This window comes from Herpailurus yagouaroundi, unplaced genomic scaffold (genome assembly GCF_014898765.1).
Source record: "Herpailurus yagouaroundi ecotype Mexico unplaced genomic scaffold, PumYag 28, whole genome shotgun sequence".
NCBI lineage: Eukaryota > Metazoa > Chordata > Mammalia > Carnivora > Felidae > Herpailurus > Herpailurus yagouaroundi.
In genome coordinates this window covers 110,698,715-110,722,832 of record NW_024412376.1, presented here as the reverse complement: position 1 = coordinate 110,722,832, position 24,118 = coordinate 110,698,715, and the positions used below count along the sequence as shown (strand labels likewise).

At 40.0% G+C, this 24,118-nt stretch overlaps 1 protein-coding gene across 4 annotated transcripts in view; it reads left to right on the top strand.

Moving 5' to 3' along the window:
- SLC4A4 (solute carrier family 4 member 4) overlaps positions 1 to 24,118 on the top strand; it is a 304,579-nt gene that overhangs the window by 13,332 nt on the left and 267,129 nt on the right. For all 4 annotated transcript variants that reach the window (XM_040481605.1, XM_040481622.1, XM_040481596.1 and 1 more), the window contains exon 3: positions 5,480 to 5,659. In XM_040481605.1, the coding sequence (XP_040337539.1) occupies positions 5,480 to 5,659 (180 nt within the window). The remainder of the gene's footprint in view (positions 1 to 5,479; positions 5,660 to 24,118) is intronic.

Genomic DNA, 24,118 nt, shown 5'->3' with positions numbered 1-24,118 from the left:
TGTAGGTGGATGGGGATGGCGAAGATTTTACCTGTCCTCTGGGGATCCTTTTTATTTATTTATTTAAAAAAAATTTTTTTTCAACGTTTTTTATTTATTTTTGGGACAGAGAGAGACAGAGCATGAACGGGGGAGGGGCAGAGAGAGAGGGAGACACAGAATCAGAAACAGGCTCCAGGCTCCGAGCCATCCGCCCAGAGCCTGACGCGGGGCTCGAACTCACGGACCGTGAGATCGTGACCTGGCTGAAGTCGGACGCTTAACCGACTGCGCCACCCAGGCGCCCCTCTGGGGATCCTTTTTAGCTAGATCTAAATCTATAGGTCTAAATCTTTGCCTAGAAATCTATGCTTCCCCACAACCACCCCAGCCATTGCCATCCTTTTCCCCGACCACTGACATCTCAGATTGAAAAAAAAAAAATTAATATAATTCCTTATTCCCCAAATAGTTTAGTGTGAAGGGAAAATAATGGGTGAAAACCTGGAAGAGTGAGATTAGTGTATAAAATGCACATCTCAAAACTCTGCCCACCACTGGTTGGCCTGAGACTTGTCTCTTGTATTTCTAGCAGCCAACACGAGGAAGGAAGTGTAATCAGTTATAAGACTGATAGTATAAATGCTGTATACTATACAGCACAAGCGTCCCCCTGCCCCCCGCCAAGAAAAAAACAAACCAACAAATCACCACCAAAGTAGTGATGAAGCACTCGCTATCTTTGTTACTGCCACTTGAGAGCTGTTTCTCCTGTGTGCTTTTATGAGTTTGTTGGTGACAGTATCCTTGACTTCCCTGCACCTTGGTTTCTTTGCTTGTATAATTACGATAATAGTAGTCTTTACTTCGTGCAGTTGTGAGGATTGCATGAGGTAATAGATATCAGCGACCTAGCCAGAACCTGGCACATTTGTAAGTACTCAATAAATAGTTGCTATCATCTGTATGTACAGTAAGAACAGTAATATGTTTCCTACAGGAGCTAATAGGTCTATCGTGCATATAGAGGTATATGTGGTTTCACTGTCCAGCGTTTTTGTACAATTTTGAGTTTGGCTGGTGTAAAACCTTCTTCTGGTTTGATGGGTTTAATTCTACAAAATCCTAATCATCCTTGGTAGCACAGTGAGTATCTGTGACAGCCTCTTAACTTGAATGACTACAGAGTTTCCAGGTGTGAAAGTTTTCTGTTGGTCTGAAAACAGGATAGCAACTATCAATGACATTAGTTTAGAAATATCTTAGGAATTGGAAGAATTGGACATGATAGAATCACAGTACTGCTTTCAGCCAAGGTGGAGCAGGTGAGGATGGGAAGAGGCCAGCCTCACTTGGTGATAATTTCTGACCTTCGGAGATAACCAGGAAAGCCATGCTTTCTTCCCAGTAGTACTGGCTGTGGCATGAATTGTGAGATATTCTCAAGACATTTGGAGTTTGTTGGGAACTTACACCATCTGTCAGAGAAAGGCATGCAGGGTATTTATTTTAACACATGATACTGAGGCCACTGCCAAATCAAGGACTCGGTGCCCTTTGACTCACACCTAAATGAACACTGTCAAATGTAGATTCCAGTAGTTTTGCTTGATACGATTTTAGTAGCAAAAATGCAAACTTTATTTTAATAATATTTAAAACAGTCACCGTAAATTTTTTTTTTCTATTTGAGTGTAGTCGAGACAGTCACCTTTTATGAATTCTAGCTATTTTAGAAAAAATGTTGCTTCTCCTTTGGAAAGAAGTTTTTGGTGAAACTTGGGAAGCAGTTTTTGGTGAAATTTCTAGCTGAGAGGTCTTTTATCTCATCTTACCTTATCTTTTATCTTATTTTTGAGTCTAAAATTCTCTTACAAGTTAAGCTGGTAACTCTCCCTGATTCTTTCAGCATCTACGGTTTTGTAGACCCTTGCTGGATTGAAAAGCTTGTCTGTCACGTTTCTCATTTTTTATTTTATGTGTAAAATAATACTACACCCTCAACCTTTGTATATTTCCGAAGTGCTTGCTGTCATTTTATGAGTTCTAGTGTTAAAAATAGGCATCAATCTTCATGACACATCTCTGAGGCAGGTAAAGATATTTTATTGAAAATAAATATCAAAATCCACCCATGAGATTCTTATCAACAGTAGTATATTTTCATTAATTCTGCGTCTGTTGATCCTGAAGACAGGTGTTCTGTGGGAGCAGCAAGAATGCTTCCATTTGAGCTCATTTTACTTTCGGTATTTTTGTAACTTGGCGTGTACAACTTATGAAATATTTGGTTATCACCTTGAGAAAGCATGCCTTATGCTCACTTTCCAAGGTGAAGTTGTCTTGCTCTCTTCCCCTGGGCAAAGAAGTTGAAGTGTAGAGCAACTGAGAAGTAATGGGTGAAACACAAGCACTGTCCCCAGGTTCCTAAAGGTTTATTGAACCTTAGGACCGTGTTCCTTCTCTTCTATCTGAACACAAGACAGAAAAGGAAAATTTAGTTACCGGTAATGTGTGAGAAGAAAAAGGAGCATGCTTTGAATTTTTGCTCAGTGTCATGATTTCCTCATGACTCTCGGGAGGTAGTATCTTGTTTCCTCAGGGAATATTTCATTCTACTGTAGCGTAAGGATCCCCACAAAAAGTTCATGGCTGTGTGGGTACCAGCGAATTGTAGCTTCCCAGAGGCCATCACTGAAAGTATCAAAAATGCTTAAGAGTGGTTGTTTGAGATGGACGTAGGTACAGAGAGTGCAGTACTACACATGTGCACAAGGGATCTTTTTGGGTTGGTGGCAATGTTCTAAAGTTGATTAAGGTGATGGTTGCAGAACTCTGTGAATATACTAAAAATCTTTGGGTTACACCCTTAAAATGAGTGAATTGCACCTCAGTAGTGTAAATTAAATTATACCTCAATAAAGCTGATAAAAATGTCTGAAACTTGGAGTGTCTTGCAAGGAACCATATTTCTGCTCGATATCTGGGCTGCAGAAAGCGGTATCATATCTGCAAGCTTCCCCACCTGTGTGAAAGTGTGTGATGAAGTGTGGGGTGTGTGTGGATGGGAAACATCTGAGGCAGGAGCTGGAGGAGACAGAAGCTGAATCTTCTTCCTAAGGCAGGGGGAGGCATGTGATCATGATGTGAATAAAATGGTACTGTTTTTGTGGGGCTGCAACTTCAGTTAGGTCCCAGAAGGTAAGGTATGTTCCTGTCTGTGGGCTTTGCGAGCTCACTCTCTGAATCACCCTCTTTGCTTAGGTTGACAATGACAAGAGTTTCTAGAAATCTTACCTTAAAATCCTGTCAGCCCATATAAGCTGTCTTTTATTATTTTTTTAATTATTTTTTAAAAAATTATTTATTTAAGTTGAAGTTATTTAACATACTGTGGAGTATTGGTTTCCGGAATAGAATTTAGTGATTCATCATTTACATATAACACCCAGTGCTCATCCTAACAAGCGTCCTCCTTAATGCCTATTACCTGTTTAGCCCATCCCCCCCCCCCAACACACTTTAAACTGTCTTTTTAATGACTTATCAAAGGTACTGTGTAGATTTGGGTAAATACAGTAAAAAATCTTCCTGTGTAACATCTATATGACTGATGTAACTAACCTGTCACTTTTTTTTTTGCTTGGTTGCCATTATTTAATAAGATGTAGAAAATATTTAATGTGACAGGTTTAAAAATTTTCCAGCTTTTTAATTTTTTTTCATGATGTTTTCCTAATTCCTGAATGAAAGTGACCAACCTTTCAGTGTTTGATTCACTAAAGAATTTGGTTGGCTTTGCTTACGTATATTGTGTGCCTTGAGATAAAGCTGCAGGACTCCCTTAGTGACTGGAGCACAGGAAACAATTGACACTGTTTCTTAATTCACATTGTTTCTGAGACATTTCCTACTTCCTAGTATAATATAGCTTTCCCATGAGAACAATTTGCTTGCAAATGGTTAGACACGATAAATTTCTCATTGGCACTCAGTCTGTGAGGAGCATTTCACTGTGCTTTGTAATAGTTGAGTTGGTGTGTGTGTGCGTGTGTCTACGTGTGTCGGGAGGGGGGAGTTTCACACTTTATATAGATGCCTCCAACCTCATTCCAAATACCAGATTTTTTTGGAATCCTAACCCATTCAGTTAGGGATCTGCATTCCTTAGTTGGAGGCTCCTTCCTAAAGGAGCATACAATTGTTTTAATCCTTCCAATTTAAGGGAACACCCCTGTGAATTATAGTGTTTTTAGATATGCCTGGTGAGTGACTGTGGAAAGTGACTCACAGCCATTTACGTGAGACATCGTGCGCGTACACGTGTTGCATGTTAGGTTGTGATATCATCTGGGGCACGGTAAAGTGGTCATCCAGGAATAATTCCAGAATGGGAAAGGAGATGGGGAAGATGATATAATCTCATCTAATTTGCAGTTCAAAAAGAAAAAATGTTTTCACATTACTTCTGAGATAGTGGTTCCCACATTCAGAAGTTGTGCTGTAATAAAGTGAAAGTAAGTTTCCCAATTAAAAAAAAAAAAAAAGATGTGGAGCTTTGAGTTCCTTTTTTCTTCCTGTCTTATCAGATTTTGTAAGAATAATACCACTTGTCAGTTTTTCAGCTTCTTCCATCCAGAGAACTAAAAGCATTTCACAATCTTTTTTCCTCATGCCCTTCTCTTCAAGGCAGTTTTTGCTGGGCTGGGTTTATTTTTATCATTGCAACAACCAGTTTTTAGAAACTTTGGGAAACGAAAAAAGAAAAACGAGAATGGCACTGTAACGGACATTCATTTTAGCTGTTTCCTAGTGTGAACATTTGAGTATTTCTGAAATCTTCTCTCCAAGTAGGTCTTATTTTTTCTCAATTTGTCCCAGTTCTAAGTCTCTATTCTGCTGATTTCGTAAAAAAAAAAAAAAAAAAAAAAAAAAAAGTTTTAATGCAAAAGCTTATCTCCAGTAGAATGACTTCTTGAACTTTGAGTTAGATCTTTATTATTTTTTTTTTTTTTTTGCTGCTCTAAGACCTCCTTTTTAAGCACTCTGTTTAGTATAATCACAGACTCGTGGAAGGTTAGAACTGGGAAGGCCTCCAGGGATCACCCAATGTAGTAAGCATCTTGTTATATGAATGATGAGATTGAGGCCCAGAATGGTTAAGGGACGTGCTCAAGGTCAAATAGCTAATTGAAGATGGAGGTTTGACCAGAATCAAGGGTTCTTGATTTCTGGCTTGGCATTTTTTGGTTTCCCTAGAGAAAAGTTCTCTATCCGGATATAACTGGAGCATACCCTCCCAGAATCCTAATGCCAGCCAACAGGTTGAATTACACTCTCGGTCACGGAAAATTGGGAAGAGATTTTATCTTTCCAGTTTGTCAAATGTAAAATGGTAATGAATTCGTAGACATTTTCTTCTGACCTGAGGAGCTTGTGAAATTTATATGCAGCAGAGAATGTGATTTGAAATGACTAATGATCTGTGTACCTTTCTTAGGCCACCACACCATCTACATTGGGGTCCATGTGCCGAAGAGCTACAGGAGAAGGAGACGCCACAAGAGAAAGACAGGGCACAAAGAAAAGAAGGAAAAAGAAAGAATCTCTGAGAACTACTCTGATAAGTCAGATGTGGAAAATGCAGATGAAACCAGCAGCAGCATCCTCAAACCTCTCAGTGAGTACTCCCTGGGTATTGGTTCTTTTCTCTGCCTCCATCCCACGTCCTCAGGAAAGACACTTTGTAGGATCTTGTGGCTAATGGGGAGGGACAAAATCCTACTGGGATGGTCTCTAAAGGATAATGTCTATGGAGAGTCTTTTCTTGTCCTAGCAGGTTGTTCTAGGAGGAGGTCTGGTAAGATTCTTGAAAAGATCTGACAAAGTTTAGGCACGCCTGGATAGTCTAGATTTTGACTAGTGAAAGAGGGCAGAGTGTTATACATGGTATTTAACTACAGTGATCAGTAGTCACTGGAAGACTCAAAGGCATTTTTAGATTGCTTTTGCTTAGAAATAGGTTCTATTGAGACAGTAGGTCAAGAAGAAAAAAAATATATCTTACGTATATATATATAAAAAAACATAAACTATCATATATATCATATCATATATCATATATCATATATATATATGTATACGACATTGATGGCGTTATAGATGACATTTAACCAGGCTGTGGGCCAGGTTGATGATTTAGAAAGGAAAAGTAGAAAAATATCCCATAAGGGAGAGAAGAGTGTAGAGTAATATGGTTCTGAAAGCATCGAACATATTAAATATCATACATTGGATGGAAGTGTTATTAAGAACAGGGTAGTAGGAGGTCAGAGAACACCCATAGATTCAACTGATACGGTAGACGGTGTGTTTAGGTATATGCTTTTGCTTCTTCTGATGTGGAGGATATTTGGCTATCTGGGGAACTTTGTGGCTGAAGCGAGAACGAATATGTGCAGTAGAAGGGAGAAGCGATAGAAACACATTCCAATTTTGGCAGATCCTCCAACAGGAGCTACATAGTGACAGCTTTGTATGTTGGCAGAGCTCTGTACACTCTTCATCTTTTTGCTACAGTTGCAGAAATATGGAACCTGTAATAAAATGCATTATGGGTGGCACAGATAAAGCTCCAGTTCAGTCATTGCAGGTGATGAGAGGCCAAATTAGAATTAACAGCTTGGGAGTGTTGAAAAGTGAATTTACAGAGTTAAATTAAAGAGGGTGTGAAGTGTAGTGATGGGAATCTGTGAATCTCTTACAGTCTCACCACTGAAACTGAGCAGGTGGCTTAGAAGCTAGTGAGGTACTATCCTAAAAGAGGCAGTACAGATGGACCACCAAACTAGAGAGCAAAGGTTGCAGGAAAGCTTGGAGATAGACCATAAAATTGAAACTTAAAGGTATTAGAATAAATGTAAGACAGAAAGGACCAACGGGCAGGAGATAAGAATTCTGTGCTTTTCATTAGAATGTTGGGGGGAAAGCCTTTCTGAAAGGAGTCCTTACTATTCGGACTAAAATAATGGGGTCTGTTTCAAGCAATGTCCTTGAAATGCAGATAAAAAAGGTCACAGTGAATAGTCTGCAGGAACAAAAGACAACACCCTTCTCCAAATAAATTGCTACTGTGTATCTGTGCTTGCTATCTGTTTTGATGAAGCCTGTGCCAGAACCCGAGGTTCTCTCCCCCGTGCATGTGTGTGTGCGTGAGAGAGAAAGAGAGAGATAGAGAGAGACACAGAGAGAGAGACAGAGAGAGAGAGAGAGAGAGAGAGAGAGAGAGAGAGAGAGAGAGAGAAAGGAGAGAGATCGATATCTCCCTTCTTCCCTGTCTCTAAGTCATCTCCCATTTTGCAATTTATGAAAAGGAGCGCATCATCACTATAAATACTAAAAAGGGAAAAATGCCCACCTAGACAAATGCGCTGAGGGATTTTGAGATAATTATGTACCAGCTATTTAGGAAGGGCAACAGAAACAATGCCAGTAACCTTCAAGTGGTAACAGGGAACGAACAAATCAGAAAGGTAGTGAGACTGAATGTGCATCGACCACAGTTGGGGTGGGGTGGGGTGGGGGGAAGGGGGCAGTTGCTTTCTGTGGCATTTGGGAACCAGTTTGAGCACAGTATGTAAAATAAACAAGGCAGTCCATTCTCTTTACCCTCAGAGGTCTCCTCCTTGTGGGGTACTGCATTGTTTTGTATACCCAGTTTCTGAAGGGATCATATGGAGAGACTATTTTTAAGGACCCACTTGTTCAATGATCATAAGAAAATTATTTGTAAATGTGTCTTTTGTAGTTATTTTCTTGTTAGCCAATAAATTATGCTGTAATATCCCTTGATGTATTTGACATGAGTCATCCAATTTGACATGAAGGTCCTCTTAGAAATTTGTAATTTCTCTGCTGCTTGTCATGGGGACTAGATGAATTGGTTTTCTCTGGAGCACTTGTATGTAAGTCAGAACTGGTGCACCCACGTATAGAAAGGCATTTAACCTTAAGTTTTTGGGGGAAGCTATGGGGCTCTGGCACCAGCATAACAACAAAATTCTCATGGGAAAATTCACTGAAATATCTGCCTAGTATACCGTTATTGTGTCTCAAGAACAACCACACACGGTTTCTGTTATTCTTGGGTCAGGGTGTTTGAGTTACTTACGCATATGGACATACCGTGTCCCGTAGATCAGATTCCTGCATGAGCCTGACTTTCTGTCAGGTGATGCCTGTAACTTCTGGGAAAGTTATAAATGGAGTAACTCAATGAGAATCCTCTCTGATTCTTTCCTTGCTGACACCCTTATATACAATCCATCAGTGACTTTTATTGGTTCTACGTCTAAAATAGATCTGAATCTGTCTACTCCTTTTCGGTTTAACTGCTGCATTCTGGTGGAGGGAATCATCCTCTCTTGCTTAGACCATTGCGACAAGCTCGTTTTCAAGTCTTTTTCCTCACAGAGGCGACAATGATCGTCATAAAGTGTGAACTGCGTTATGCTGCTCCTCTCCTCCACTGAAAATTTCCTGTTGTCCTTAGAATAAAATCTTGATTGGGCATCATGGCCCCAGCATCTCACCAGTCCTGTTATGGGTCATTCTCATCTTGCTCACTTTACTTCAGCCACACTGATTTTTCAGTTCCCTGGTGCCCAAACCTTTTATGCCTCGGGGGGCCTTTGCACAATATAGTCCTGTCTTCCTGGAATGTTCACCCTGTTCTTGTCCTTGTTAGCTTTTCTCTCTCTTTATGTTTTAGCTGTTAAAAAAAAATTTTGTTTATTTATTTTGAGAGAGAGAGAGCACGAGCTGAGGAGGGGCAGAGAGAGAGAGAGAGAGAGAGAGAGGGAGGGAATCCCAAGCAGGCTCCACACCGTCAGCACAGAGCCTAATGTGGAGTTTGATCTCATGAACTGTGAGCCAAAATCAAGAGCTGGATGCTTAACTGACTGAGCCACCCAGGCACCCTAATGGTCTAGCATTTATTTATTTATTTATTTATTTATTTATTTATTTATTTATTCATTCATTCATTCATTCATTCATTCAGTCTTTAAAAAAATTTTTTTTCTTAATATAATTTATCATCAAGTTAGCTAACTTACAGTGTATATAGTGTGCTCTTGGCTTCAGGAGTAGATTCCCATGATTCATCACTTACATACAACACCCAGGGCTCATCCGAACAAGTGCCCATCACCCATTTTCTCCCCTCCCCTCCCCCCACATCAAACCTCAGTTAATTCTCTGTATTTAAGAGTCTCTTATGGTTTGCCTCCCTGTCTGTTTGAAACTGTTTTTTCCCCTCCCTTCCCCCATGGTCTTCTGTTAAGTTTCTCAAATCCCACTTATGAGTGAAATCGTATGATATCTGTTTTCTCTGACTGACTTATTTCACTTAGCATAATACCCTCCAGTTTTATCGATGTCGTTGCAAATGACAGGATTTCATTCTTTCTCATTGCCAAGTAATATTCCATTGCATATTTATTTATTTTGAGACAGACAGATAGCACGAGTAGGAGAGGGATAGAGAGAGAGGGAGACAGAGAATCCCAAGCAGGTTCCATGCTGCCAGCTCAGAGCCCAATGTGGGACTTGAACCCATGAAACTGAGATCATGATCTGAGCTGAAACCAAGAGCCAGATGCTTAACCAAATGAGCCACTGAGGCACCCTTATTGTCTGTCTTTTAAATGTTGTGGAGATAGGCCTTTTCCTATTACTCTATCTAACGTAGGTTCCCCAGGGTCATTCTTTCTAAGCCCTTTCTTCCCTTCATACTACATGCTTAACTGATGATTTTGTGAGCTTGCAGCTTTGTCTTGTGCTAATGCTAGATTGTTAGCTCCATGAGTGGTAGGATCAAATTTGTCTTGCTCAGTATGTTATTTCTGGCATCTAGCACAGTGCCTGGCACATAGTATGTGCCTAATAAATGCTCATTGAAGAGTTAGTGAGTGGATTACTACAGAGGAAGACATAAACGTTGCTTTTATTGGTCTGAATATTTCCCATCCATAGATAAATATCTAGTTGACTTTCTTGTTTTTAATCCTTGCACATCATCTTTATATTTCCCTGCTCTGCCTTCTTCCCTCGCCACATAAAATCTGGTCCTAACTTTTAATTATTCCACTTTGGAAAGTGCCTCATTATTTTAACTATTGCTAACGTGGTATTTTGGTCTGGGTAGATGACTCCCGAGTGTGTTGAATTGCTTGTCGCCCACAACTGATGGAGGAAATTCATCCACAGGGCACGTGGATTTATCATGTACACTTAAAAATGTTCAATATATTCCACACAGAATTTGGGCAGCTCAGCTTCAAAAGCCGTATTAAAGAGGCATGGAACTGAATCGTTAAGGGCATTTAGAAGAAGAAATAAGCCAATTATCTTCCAGTATTTAGGCACATCAGGAAGATGACATAATTAATAGGTTCATTTAGCTCATAACAGAGATGCTTTTTCTTTTCTCCACGGCTCTCATGTCAAGGCAGGGCTTCTCAAAAGTGAATGCATGTTTTGATTCCCACACATCTGGAGCTCGGAGGAGGAACTGGGTTTGTTTGCCTGAGCTTGGCAGCAGCCCCGAGCCCTTACAACTGTTCTTCCCAGTGTGGTGTCCGAGCTGCCGCCCAGTTTGGGACACAGAGAAGGAAATGCGTGTGAGAAGGTGTGGCTCACTGAGCACCCGGGAGAGAGACTGGGGAAGAAGAGTGAAATGGAAGAGCAAGCAGGAGGAGAGACAAGGGAATGAGGAGGTGGTGTGGAGTGGGTGGTGGAGAGAAAAGTTAGATTGTGCTCTTTCTTAAAAATAATCCTTTTTGCCTCCTCCACCATGCACTTTTTTTTTTTTTTTAAAGTTAGCAGCTGCCATCTCTGAGGGTTGCCCAGAAAGTGGGTGGGAAGGTGGTCCTTGATGAGACAGGCCCTAGAAACACAACACGACTTCCCACCGTGGATGGTTTTGACCTCTGAACGTCTCATTTTGTTAGTGTCCTGGGATATTTGGGGGGCGGGAAATCATAGGCCACTTTGTGAGTGCAGAGACTCTGAAGATGTGTAAAATGTTAGGAAACAGAGCTACAAACAGAATGTGCTGTTCAGCATATTGGTCCGATGTGTAATGTATTTCTTGACAAGCTTCAACATGCATCAGTGCTTGGGGTGCTAACTGCTTCTCACACGTATGACTCGCCTGCTGTGGAATCGTATTGCTAGGTATGTGCATATAGACACTCATTCAGTCTTGCGGTATTCTTTTTTTAGCTCTTTGGATATGTACCAGAACTGATGGGTTTATGCTAGTGAACATTGTTCTGTGAGCTGGGAACAATGGATGCCAGTTGGTGATCCAGTTATATTCAGGAAACTGCAACAGAGAAATGGGCAGCTGCTTTTGTTTGGTGCTTCCGGGTAAACGAACAGAGTACCTTTTCATAAGAGCCAAGATTATTTGGGGTTTTGTCATTTGACTTCCCCTTTTCCCAGTGCACACCCCTGTGCCCTCCCCCTACCTGACCTCATTCTTCATAGTGCATTCCTGTTTTTTGTTGACCTTTAAATGTTTTCAGACAAGACCCTTAGGTCTGATGTCATAAAGTGAGATTTCTTTATTTTCTGCATGCCATTTGCATATCCCCAAAATGAATGGGCATGGTAGGAGAGAAGAGAATCTTTGGAATGTGTGTGAAATGAGGTAGCTTCTCATTTCACTGTGAAGAAACAAAATGCAATACAAAATAACTATACGGTCTCTTCCACCCTCTTTTTTATCTTATATAAGTAGGAGGAAATAATTCTTCTTTAGGTCTGAAACAAAGGTTCTTTGTGTTAAAAAAATTATCGAAAACTTGAAAAGTTTGCCTTTTCAGAAGGGGCCCTTGGGATGTGATTCTACTGGGAAGGCAGTGGTTAGGAGTACATATTTGAGCCAGACTGAGTTTGAATCCCAGCTCATATCAGCAGTGCAGCCTTGGCAAGATACTTAACCTCTCTGTGTTCTAGTGTCCTCGTGTATGAGAAGGAGATAATCAAAGAACTTAATCCACAGTGTTCTGAGTAGTAAATGAGCAGTGCCTCTGGTTAGCAATGATGGTTAACAGTCATTATTTTGAGTTACTTTGAACAAGCTCATTTTCTCCCCCACCCATTGTACACAGGTCATGCCACAAGCTACATACTAAAACTTTGTAGAGATTAATATCCTGTGAACACGAATCATTCTTCTTTAAGGTCTTCTGGACCTTTCTACCACAGGTTCCCACTGTCTGTCCCTTTGCTTTAGCTCTCAGCGTGGCTCCTCACTCTCAATGGCATCTTTGAGGGAACTAGCCTAAATTCAGTCTCTTAACTTGCTCATGAGTGTCACCTGGATGCTGGCTGGAAGGTGAGAGGACCCACAAAACAGGACTTTCAAGGAGCAGAAATGGTCCCTATTGTGCTGCTCGTTTAGGTGGAATACTGCCACTTGCAAGTGACTCTGCTAACTGGCTGTGTTCTTGATTTTGGCCAGCAGTTGGAATCCCCAGTTCTGGGCCCCTGCAAAGCAAATGGGCTGTTTGCTCTTTCATGAGAAGGATCTTTTTCTGGCTCTTCGTGTTTCTCAGTGAAATTAATCTGGGGAAGAAAGGCTGTTGGGTGGGACAAGTGGGCAACTCAGAGGCAGTGCTGTACAGAAAGGAAATATGTTGGCACGCTTGTATTTTTGGCGGCACTGGCTTGGGTCACCAATGTTGTGTTTTGTGTGGTACGAATAATTGCTATGTATTCCTCTGTGATGCTGGTGAATACAGGAGGAATGTGTCATGGTGCCTCTGTCTTCCTTAGCCAGGTAACCATATACATCGCTCAGGGAGCTTTGCATTTCTGAAATTCAGATCGCTTGAAGTCACCTTCAAGTCACTTGAAGTGCCCTCCAGGTGGCAGTTCTTACACTATGGAAGGGTGTTGTTTCTTGTCGCCTCTGACTCTATTACAATAGTTATTCCATTTTATCATGCCATGAGATGTTATGAATAGATGTTACTTGTGTCATGGGAGAGTTGAGGTTGCTGCTATTTATAGTGACTCATGAGTTCAGGAGGCCTCAGAGGGTTCTACTGTGCTCCAGATGCTGGGGCACTCAGGGTTAAAAGGAGGTTATGACTTGGGGTGGAAAGCGGGGTGGGGGGAACCCCAGCAGTGTGTGGAATTTAAGATGTGAAATACATTTTAATGAAGTGAATGGGGCATAAATGACTGTTTGCCATAGGCATTACCACCTAAGCAGAAGGCAGGACACATCCTGTGGTTTCGGTTCAAGCTTATAAGACAGGAAGCTTGAAGGTGTGAGCCTATTTGTGAGTGTGTGTGTGTGTGTGTGTGTGTGTGTGTGTGTGTGTGTGTCTGATTATTGGAATTGTGTGGAATATTGAATATTGGTAGGGATCTTTTTTTTCAATTTGAGTAGATTTGATGCATCATGTTATATTAGCTTCAGGTGTACAACATAGTGATTCGACACCTCTTTGTGTTAATACTGTGGTCACCACAAGTGTAACTACCATCTGTCACCATGCAGCACTGTTACAGTATCATTGAGTATTTTCCCTGGTAGGGATCTTGTTGAAGTGGTATTCTTTTAATAACTTTCCCATGGAAGGGAAGTGTTACTTGATTTTTTTTTTTTATCACATTGTTATAAAGGTATTGTGAGCATGAAGTCCCCATCATCCTACTTTACCTTTATAATCAAAATCTCAATTATCCTTGATTCTTTCTGGCTCTTTTTCATCCATAGCTAGCCGCTCACTGAGTCCTATTGGTTTTTCCTTCACAGCCTCTCATATCCTTTCCTTTGAATTCCTAAGGCAATATGTTCTTATTTGGGTTTTCAGCCTTTAGAATTCTTCTTTGAAATAGAAGGGACTTTTTCAGACAAGGCTGCCAGATACCTTAAATTCACTTCCATCTAGTCTCTCTCTAATTAAACAAACAAATAAATAGCAAAACTCTCCTAATGCTCCTTACTACTTAAAGCAGGTTCCTGACTTGGGTTCTTACACGTTAAGAGTAAATTGACAATGCAATGGGGTTTCCTCTATTATTTTTAGTATTTTAAGTTGTTTAATGAAAATGATAGGTTTACTCTGTTTCTGCAAGGGCTTGAAGAACACATTTATGCTCATAGCAACTTTCCCAGTTTCTGTGCTCCTGTGGCAAGTACTACCAACGATACAAATTCTGGCACTTAGACTGGTAATGCTTCAAGTATTGACTTACCTGTTCCACTCAGGTATGTGCCAGCTCTCCAACAGTATCGTTAGAGCCCCAAGGGCAGTAGTAATATCTCATACTTATTTTGAGTCATGTTCTGAAATAGCGTATTCTTTGCTTGGATGCATAAATAAAATGCCCAGAAATTACCAATTAGCTTAAAATATTCTGGCCTGTCTGAGAAAATAAAAACTCAAGAGGAAAGGTTATGAGATTATTCAGTATTAACAACTACCTTAGTTAAAAAAAATGCTGCCTCTTCAACCTAAATCTTACTGAAGTGTGATTAAAATAGAAATCACCAGTGTTGTGCAAGAGAGTGAGTTGAATTAATGGTGAAATGACAAGAGAGAAGGCCAGGAAAAGTGATCTTTCTCATGTTATATAGTTCTACAGCCTTATTTTACAATGACTAATTAGCACATAAATAAAATAGAAATCGTCTATGTTTTCAAAACAGAGATAAAAGCGCTACCCTGCATGTACTTTTTTCTCATGGGAAAATATTAAAATGTGTGAAAATATGCAGGTTAATGTAAGAATGCAAAATATAATTTAAGATGGCATTTCTCTAAAGAACCATATAGCATGTTGAGTTGGAACAAGCCTGCCTCTGCTTGAGACTGTTTATTTAGGGTTTGTATTCCACTGTGTTGAGTGAGGATAGTGTGTAAAAGAGGCTACTTAGGATACTGAGATTTGTTAATTACTGAGTGTGTCATGAAGGCTGTTTGTGGAATGTCTTACATGGAGAATCTTAAGAGTTGTTCATTTGTGTGTATTATGGGTAAACAGATTAGTCCGTGTTGCTGCCAGAAGTGAACTTAGATGACCTTTGTACATCCTTCTCAGAATTGCGATTCCGTGATTTTGAAATAAGAACATCCCTGATTTTTTTTTTTTACTCTTTTGCTGCTTGCCAGGTAAGCAGAATTCCATTTTTATGAAAAAAGGATGCACCTGTTACCCTTACTTAGGAGCCACTACTGGTAGAGATGTCATTGTGATACAGCACTCTGTATTAAAATAATTTTTTTGTCAGTTACCAAAATTTTACTACAAAGGCCACAAAAGAAAGCAATTATATTTAATTACTTCTGCTTCATTTATGTGGCTTTGGGAAGGGACAATTTAGGTGTAATGGGGAATGTGACTTCTGAAGGCAAATTTACAATGAACATGTGGACCATATAGCTGGCTATGTTTGTTTAAAACCGAAGTTGTTTTCAGTAGAAAATAGAGTGATTTCTGTTGCCAAGGCTTGGGAATAGCAATTCCTATAACTGGAAATTCACTGCAGATTGACCCAATACCCAGAACACATGCACGAGCAGCTATAAAATCTTTAATCAAATTGTTGTTTAACTCTTAACTTTGTTACTTCTTGTGAAACTACTGAGAACCCCAAAAACCAAGGAAACAAGCAAAAACTTTCAAACAAGCAAAAACTTTCAAACAAGCTTTTGGATTATTATATATTGATGTCCACACCCAAATAGCAGTGAATACTATCCCTTGTTCTTCCAATTCTTAAATACAGATTTTGAGCAAAAAGTACTCTAGTGAAGAAGAATTAAAGGTAGATAAGTAACATTCCACTGGTCACTTCATTTAGATCAAGTGCTCATCAAAAATTTTGAAAGTATGTGGGAAAAGTGTGGCTCGAGGAAACTTCAGTTTGCATGCTCACACCTGACTTGGAGGTTTATAGATTTTATTCCCCCATGAAACTGGCTGGAAATCTGTCTATGCTACATTCTCTTTAGGCCCCTTTTATTCTATTCTTTTATGATTCTTTCTGATATTTGTAGAAACATTTAAGTGGTGAATATACTGGGATAAATTTGAGGAGCTTCTTTGCATGTTTTTGTGTACAGGCACACATGGCAGAGATGCTTTTCTTGTTTGGTGGGTGGGGAGAATGTACCGTCTTCAAGAGTAGGAATGGGAACATTTATTTTAATAGAAAGCTCATACTAGTTTAGATGGAAAAGAAATCAATCAAGAGCAATGTATAAGAGAAACCAACCTGGATAATATATTTCTTTTTAAATAACAATTGAGTTTTAAAAATGTCATTGAGGGGCACCTGGGTGGCTCAGTGGGTTGAGTGTTTGTTGGTGAGATCAAGCCCCGTGTCAGGCTCTGTGCTGACAGTGTGGAGCCTGCTTGAGATTCTCCCTTTCCCTCCCTCCCTCCCTCTCTCTCTCTTTCTCCCTCCCCCTCTCTCCCTGTCCCTCTCTCTCTGTCTCTCACCTCCTCCCTGCTTTCTCTCTCTCTCTCTCTCTCTCTCTCTCTCTCTCTCTCTCTCATACTCTCTCTCTGTCTCACATACACACAATAAATAAATAAACTTAAAAAAATGGCACCGAGTTCTATATTTTGGTCAGTTGTGGGGATCGGGGGAGAATGCACGTGAATGACACAGAACATAAGAAGAGACAGAGGAGATGACAAATTATGAGAAAGAGGAAGTGGAGGAACCCTATCAAAAAGGCAGTGAGATCAAACAAGAACAGAAAAATCCCCTGGGCTAGTGCCAAAGGGTAACATGTCACCACCCCTCAAAGTAGAGCCCCATTACTTAGCAGGACCAGGTCTCCACATATTCCCCTCAAGCCAGTTTTGAGTAGCCTTTACCTGTCTTGTCGTTAGTTCCCTAGGGTTAGTTTTTTCACCATGATTATGTAATGATTACAGTGATTGTCTAACTAGCTTCCTTTCATTTTTATATTTACATTACTGTTTTTTTGTATTGCTTTTAGAGTCCTCTTTACAAGATGATCCTCCTATAGGGAGCTCGGGCTTTGCCTTAGTAGTCTTTTCTTCCATACTGTTTTTGTTTTGTTGTATGTGTGTGTTTTTATATCAGAACCCCAAAGTGTAAATAACCTTAGTATTCCAAAAAATTGTTTGCAATATTCTCTATTCTTCTAGCAGGTCATTTAATATAACTCTGCCATTCAATTTATAGTCCTTATAAGAGATTACCCCAGGCTTTGTTCAGCCACAAGACAAAGCTGGAGGAAGCTACTTACTTTGTACAGAGGCCACCCTGAGTGTCCACACCAAATCCAAGACTGGCCTCTTACTAATCTGCCTGATGACAGTGGAAATTCAGAGTGAGGCAATGGGACTTTTTTGGAAGACAGCTGGGTCTAGGGGAATTTTTGTAAGCAATGAACCATTCTTTAATTGAAACCACTGGATGTGGTTACTAGTTTATTTTAAAAACACCATATGTTAGTCCATTCCTATATACTGTGACAATCATAGTTAATCAAAAGCTGCTTGTGACATTTCTGTTGAGTGTTCATCAAAGAGTGGCTTGCTTCCTTGAAATCCCGAACTCTATGCCAAATGCCAACACATTCACAATTATAGTTTGGCTTTTAGGCACTTGTGCAACTCTTTGAGTATGTGGTAGGTTTTTATTTATTTTTGTCACTTTCACTAATTTGTCATACTCTTAAATGGAAAAATGTTTTCTCAGCCTTTTGTTTGGTAAACAGTGACTTCTATTCCTTTCTCCATGGTTCCCCTGAGAGGAAATAAGCTAATGTAACTGCTTTTTGACCCTCCTTTTTGGCCAGAAAGCCAAGCTAATGCATGATCTCATTGAGACATGATATATTCATGTGAACCATAAGTTTGTAAGCTTGTCATCATCCTTCATGGCACTTGGGCAGGCACCCTGTTAGCCACCACAATAGGGTGTGAAAAGAGATGCAGTCACATCCCTGAGCCTTCAACCAGCACAATGTAAGTCAACTCAGTTCATTGCGGTTTAATTCGTTTTGATCCAAATACAAGCAGTCTCTATGGAGTACTTCTTTTCAGTCACGGTCCTGGACAGTGGGGCTGCAGAGATGAAAATTTCTTGAAAAAACTGACAGGTTAGTGGAGAAAGTGACATAAATCGGACAAATCTAAGAGAATGTTGGTTATTTCTCTTGTGGAATTACACACAGGGTGGTATGGGAGCATAAAGGAAGTGCCTAAGGTAGGGGTGCAGGAGAAGGTCTCACAGAGGAAGAAGCTCTGTGTTGAGCCTCAGTGCAGCAGGAGTGTGCCAGGAAGTAAGGGAGGGGAAGGTGAGGAGCTGGTTAGGTTTACTGCTTCTTCATCCAGTTATAGACCAACACAGATGGTGAACAAGCAAAGGTGCCTCTACCAAAACATCCCTTCTCCCTTTACAAGGAAAGAATATGGTTGTTTTCTCTCTGTACTTAAATAACCATGAAAGTCCATTTTGGGAGACTCAGCTTAGTAGGCTGCCTGATAGCCATTTTCCTTTCCTCCCTATCCCCAGAATCCCAGTTTTGTTCATGACAGCATTGGGGCAGCTAAAAACTTTTGATTTCCTTGTGGCTAGAGGTGGCCATGTGACTGGTCTTGACCAGTGAGATATAAGCTGAGGTGTACTTGGTGGTGTTTGGCTGAAATGTATTGTTTTCTGATGGAAAGGGATAGGCAACTGACACATATGTTAATGGGTATTGGTGAATTAATATTTTAGTTCTGTTGTTTACTTTGTAAATAGTAAAAACATTGTCATGTGAGTTTTGCTACTAGAAAGCAAGACCTGACATCTCTTAATTTTGTCATTCATTATCACTGTGAGCCTGAGTAACTCCCCACTTTTTCTACATTGGTCTATATATATTTACTTATCCTTTCTCTCTCTTTTCTTATGAAGGAGGAGTACAAGAAGTAATAAGAATGAATCTGTGTATAGTGGCTTGAATTTCATTGATAAAATGTTATAATAATAATAATTAATAATAATAAGTATTTATTGAACATTAGTTGTGGTCTGGGTACTCTGCAGGTACCTAAAAAATATAACCTTAGTTTTCCTTATCAAAGTCCTCTGAGGTTAATGACCTCCTTTGGGGGGTTGAGCACACTGAAACTCGCAAAGGTGAGTTCCTCACCTGGCATTACATCCTTGGAAAGTGGCATTTCTGGGACACTGGGGTCTCTTTGACTTAAAGCAGAGGCTCTTAACCATGGCTTTTTCACAGCTTCACATTAAAGTGAGTGAGGGGCGCCTGGGTGGCTCAGTCGGTTAAGCGTCAGACTTCAGCTCAGGTCATGATCTCGCGGTTTGTGAGTTCGAGCCCCGTGTTGGGCTCTGTGCTGATCGGGCTCTGTGCTGACAGCAGCTCAGAGCTTGGAGACTGCTTCAGATTCTGTGTCTCCTCCTCTCTCTGCCTCTCCCATGCTCATGTTCTGTCTCTCTCGGTCTCTCAATAATAAAAAATGTTAAAAAAAATAAAGTGAATGAAAATTTTTTAAGTTTTTTTTTTTTTTTTATTTTAGAGAGAGTGACAGGGCACAAATGGGGGAAGGGCAGAGAGAGAGAGGGAGAGAGAGAATCTCAAGCAGGTTCTGTGCTGTCAGCACAGGAAGCTCAGTCTCACAAACCATGAGATTATGACCCGAGCCAAAATCAGGAGTCAGATGCTTAACCGACTTAGCCACCTGGGCACCCCTAGAGTGAATGAAATTTGAAAGACGTTGTACACATCTCATCCACATTCAATTTGTATTGTCATTATTGAGTCTTTATTTACACTGCCTTGAAGAGTAACAATGTAAGCAAAATAAAAGAAGCCTTTCCTTTAGAATTAAATTAAAAGTCATATTGTACATCTTTTTATTGCTGATTTTATAAGTAAATACATATATTATTTGAGAAAATACACACACAAAAAACTGAAGTATCTAAAATCACCTAGATGAAATGGCTAGAATTTGCTATGGATGGTTTTCCTTTCTGGGTGAAATGGAAACTTGTTTATCTTTTTTTCAATTGAAGTATAATTAACATACAGTGTTATATTACTTTCAGGTGTACAATATAGTGATTCAGCAATTCTGTACATTACTCAGTCCTCATCTAGATAAGTGTACCCATAATCCCCTTCACCTATTTCACCCTCCCCCCACCCACTTCCCTTCTGGCAAACACCATTTTGTTCTCTGTATTTAAGAGTCTGTATTTTTGCTTGTCTCTTTTTTCCCTTGCTTTTTTCATTGTTTTGTTTCTTAAATTCCATGTGTTAGTGAAATCATATGGTATTTGTCTTTCCTGTTTATCTTATGTTAAAACCTGTTATCTGTTGATTATCTTATTGATCAATCGTTCATTGATTTGTTTGCTCTTTCTTTTTTTTTTTTTTTTTGTAATTTAAAAATTTTAAGATTTGGTCAGTTATCCTGGTTACATGTTTTGAAAATATTTTGGTTTCATGTGACTTTACTATAAAATGTCACTCAGCTTTCCAGTCTGTTCTTCTGAACAAATGAAGTCATGGAAAAGTTATTCAGTACTGAAAACTCCAGAGAGAATCTCTCAATAAACCCCATGATCTCATCAGTATCAAGAAGCATGAGATACTTATTCAGCCATCCATCTCTTCATCCAGAATATTTATTGAAGGTTTTCTGTGTACCAAGTGTGGTGCTAGATGCTGGGGACATGAGAGCAAAATTAAAGACACTCCCTGCCATTAGGGAGCTTATAGTCTATTGAGAGAGATACTTACTAATCATTTACCCACACAAATAAATGTTAACTTGCACCTACGGTAAGTGCCCATGGTACTATAAAATCTAATAGTGGGATTTAACCAGATTAGGGAGGCCAGGAAATGACTGGTGTCTCTGAGAAAGTCATACTTGAGATCTGAAGGATGAGGAAGAAAAAAATGTGGTGAAGGTTGAAGAGAAGAACACTGCAGCAGGTAAAAAGAAGAGTGTGAAATAGGGCTTTGGGTCCAGAGGAGGCATGGTGAGCATAAGCACTCTTATTTAAGACACACCATTAACATTGCCTGAATATGGGGAGGCCTCACTGAGGAAAATTCCCTCTAAATAAGAATTATGTTTTTTGCACTAGTATTTGATAAAGTGAAAGACACCAATTTCAGGTTAATAATTAGGCATACAGAATGCCAAATGCACACAGTTAAGGTAAAGCATCAATTTTTTTTTTAAGTTTTATTCATTTTTAGTTTACATCCAAGTTAGTTAGCATTTAGTGCAATAATGATTTCAGGAATAGATTCCAATGATCCGTCCCCTATGTAAAACACCCAGTGCTCATCCCAACAAATGTGTTCCTTAATGCTCTTTACCCATTTAGCCCATCCCCCCATCCACAGGCCCTTGAGCAACCCTCAGTTTGTTCTCTGTATTTAAGAGCCTCTTACGTTTTGTCCCCCTCTCTGTTTTTATTATTTATTTTTTCTTCCCTTCCCTTATGTTCATCTGTTTTGTTTCTTAAATTCCACATATGAGTGAAGTCATATGATATTTGTCTTTCTCTGACTGACTGATTTTGTTTAGCCTAATAACCTCTAGTTCCATCCACATTGTTGCAAATGGCAAGATTTCATTCTCTTTGATTGCCAAGTAATACTCCATTGTGTGTGTGTGTGTGTGTGTGTGTGTGTGTGTGTGTGTGTATACACACGTCACATCTTCTTTATTATTCATCTGTGAAACATCAATTTTTAAAATTTATTTTTTATTTTTCTTTTAGAAAGAGAGTGTGCGTGGGGGGGAGGGAGGGAGAGAGAGAGAGAGAGAGAGAAAGAGAGAAAGAGAGAATCTTAAGCAGACTCCATGCTCAGTGCAGATCCCGACATGGGGCGTGATCCCACAATCCTGGGATCACGACCAGAGCTGAAATCAAAGAGTCGGATGCTCAACCAACTGAGCTATCCAGGAGCCCCTGATACATCAATTTTTAATCTGAGTTTAAAAGTAGAACTTTTTGCTTTCCAACTTCACATTTTTTCCCCAATGCTGTTTTATCTACTGAATCACCTTTAACTTCTGCTTATGTGTCATTACCTTCTTTTCTGCAAATATTGCTTCCTACTGTATCAGTATGTCAAATAAAGCATTTGTTTTTGAGCCATGAGTGAGTCGCAGCAAAAGCTTTTGGCTTTGGCAGGGGTGGTGCATTCCTACCTTCTCCAGTGGCCACAGGACTGTGTGTTTTGACGTAGTACTCTACTGGCAGTCAAGATCATCCCCCCTGGGGGATACCACTTCTACAGTTTAGAGTACAGAAGAGGGGAGGGGCAAACCATTCTGCGTAAATGTTTCAGGGGCATTGACTTTAAATCATACACATGCCTTTTCTATCTGTGACTCACATGATGTAAGGAAGAGAAGGAGGATTGAGTGACAGGGTCAAGAGGGTAGAAAACCTCAGCCTGGCTTCTGCTTACTCAGTGATTCCCCTCCAGAGTGACTTTCCATATATCACCAGAGCGTGGAATGGTATCTTACCCTGACGATTTACGCCATGGTTTTGATTTGTTAGCTTATTCTGTCGGAGCCAGGGCAAGCAGAGAAATGTCTGACACAAAAGGAGATTTTATTTGGCCAGAGGAATTTTGAAACCTTTATGTGCTGCGGACATGAGTGTATTTTTGTTCACTGTACTTTTGAAGTCTATGATCAGGAAATGTGTATTTTCCCTGAAAAGAAATCAGAAAAGGTCCCAGGAAGGCCTTATGACCGTAGCAAAATATATATTTTTATAGCACTTTTCATGTTCTCACACTTTGCCTTTTCTTTCTTTGCTTCAGGTTGCATTTTTTTTCATCAAAGTTATTTTGGATGGCATTGAAAGTTTTCCCTGGGCCCTCTGTACACAGTTCAAAGGGCATTCAGAGAGTTGACTAAGCTGAGTTGACTATACATTGCAAAATATTTTATTTTTGTGTGGTGCTATATAACTTATAGAGGTTTTTATGCACAGTATCCAATTGTGCCATAACCCTTGATGCAATTAGAGTAACAAGCATTATTCCGGTTTTAGAAATACAATTCAGAGGCTTCCACAGGCTAACGACCTGCCTGAGGTCACACATCCCCGGCTGGATGAATCAGGCTTGGCCCAGGGTCTTCGGACTCCTGCTCTGGCTCTCTTTATACTGTATCATGAAGCTGTGATACTCGAGTAGTTGGGCTGAAAATGAGCATTTGATCGGGTGCAATCAAGTCCTGGAGGATTCCATTATTCATTTCTCCAAAGCTTGATGTATTCAAAATTAGAAAATTATAGCTATGAATAGTTGTTTTCCACTTGATTGGTCTAAAGTCAACTGAATCCTGGAGAAAAATCCTTTGCAAGTGGGTTGCCTTGGAAATGGATGAGCCTAGCAGTAGAATAGCTTTTACTGTATTTGAAATTCCAGCAGTTTAGGTGACAGTTGTGTCTTTCTGAAGGGCGTGGGCGGACTCCGAACGGGCTTTTCCCATTGCTCATCAGCCTGGCCCTCGTTGTTCTTGTTACAGCAGTCACTCATTTTCACAGATGTCTCTTAAAAATCTTTTTTTGTTGTTGTTTCCTTTTTGAGTTCAGAATATGTAGAAGTAACTTCTTTTTGGCATCTTGTACCACTTGTCCCTGTTTAGCAAGTAGCTGGTGTTAGGAGGTGCTTGCTGACTTGAGGAGGGATGTGTCACGTTTGTAGAGACCTTCAGACTTCATGCAGGGCTGTCTCCTCCATGGTCGTGTTTGGTCCCCATAACAACCTTGTGAGGAATTTCGTGTCCATTTTATTAGTCCCTTCTTTGACAGACAAAGGGAAGAAAGATTTGCAAAAGCAATATTACACTGTGGTTTTGACCATGGGCTTGGAATCTTATTTGGGTTCAGATCCTAGGTGGCCTTGCTCACCAGCTTTTTGATGGTAGGCAAGTCACTTGACCCTTCTAGATCTCAGTTCTTACAATCTCTAGAGTAAGGTGAGAAAGGTACCTGTGCTCACTGGATGGTGAGGGTTAAATGAGTTATGAAGCCTTCAAAGGGCACTGGCAAAGAACAAGGCTCAGT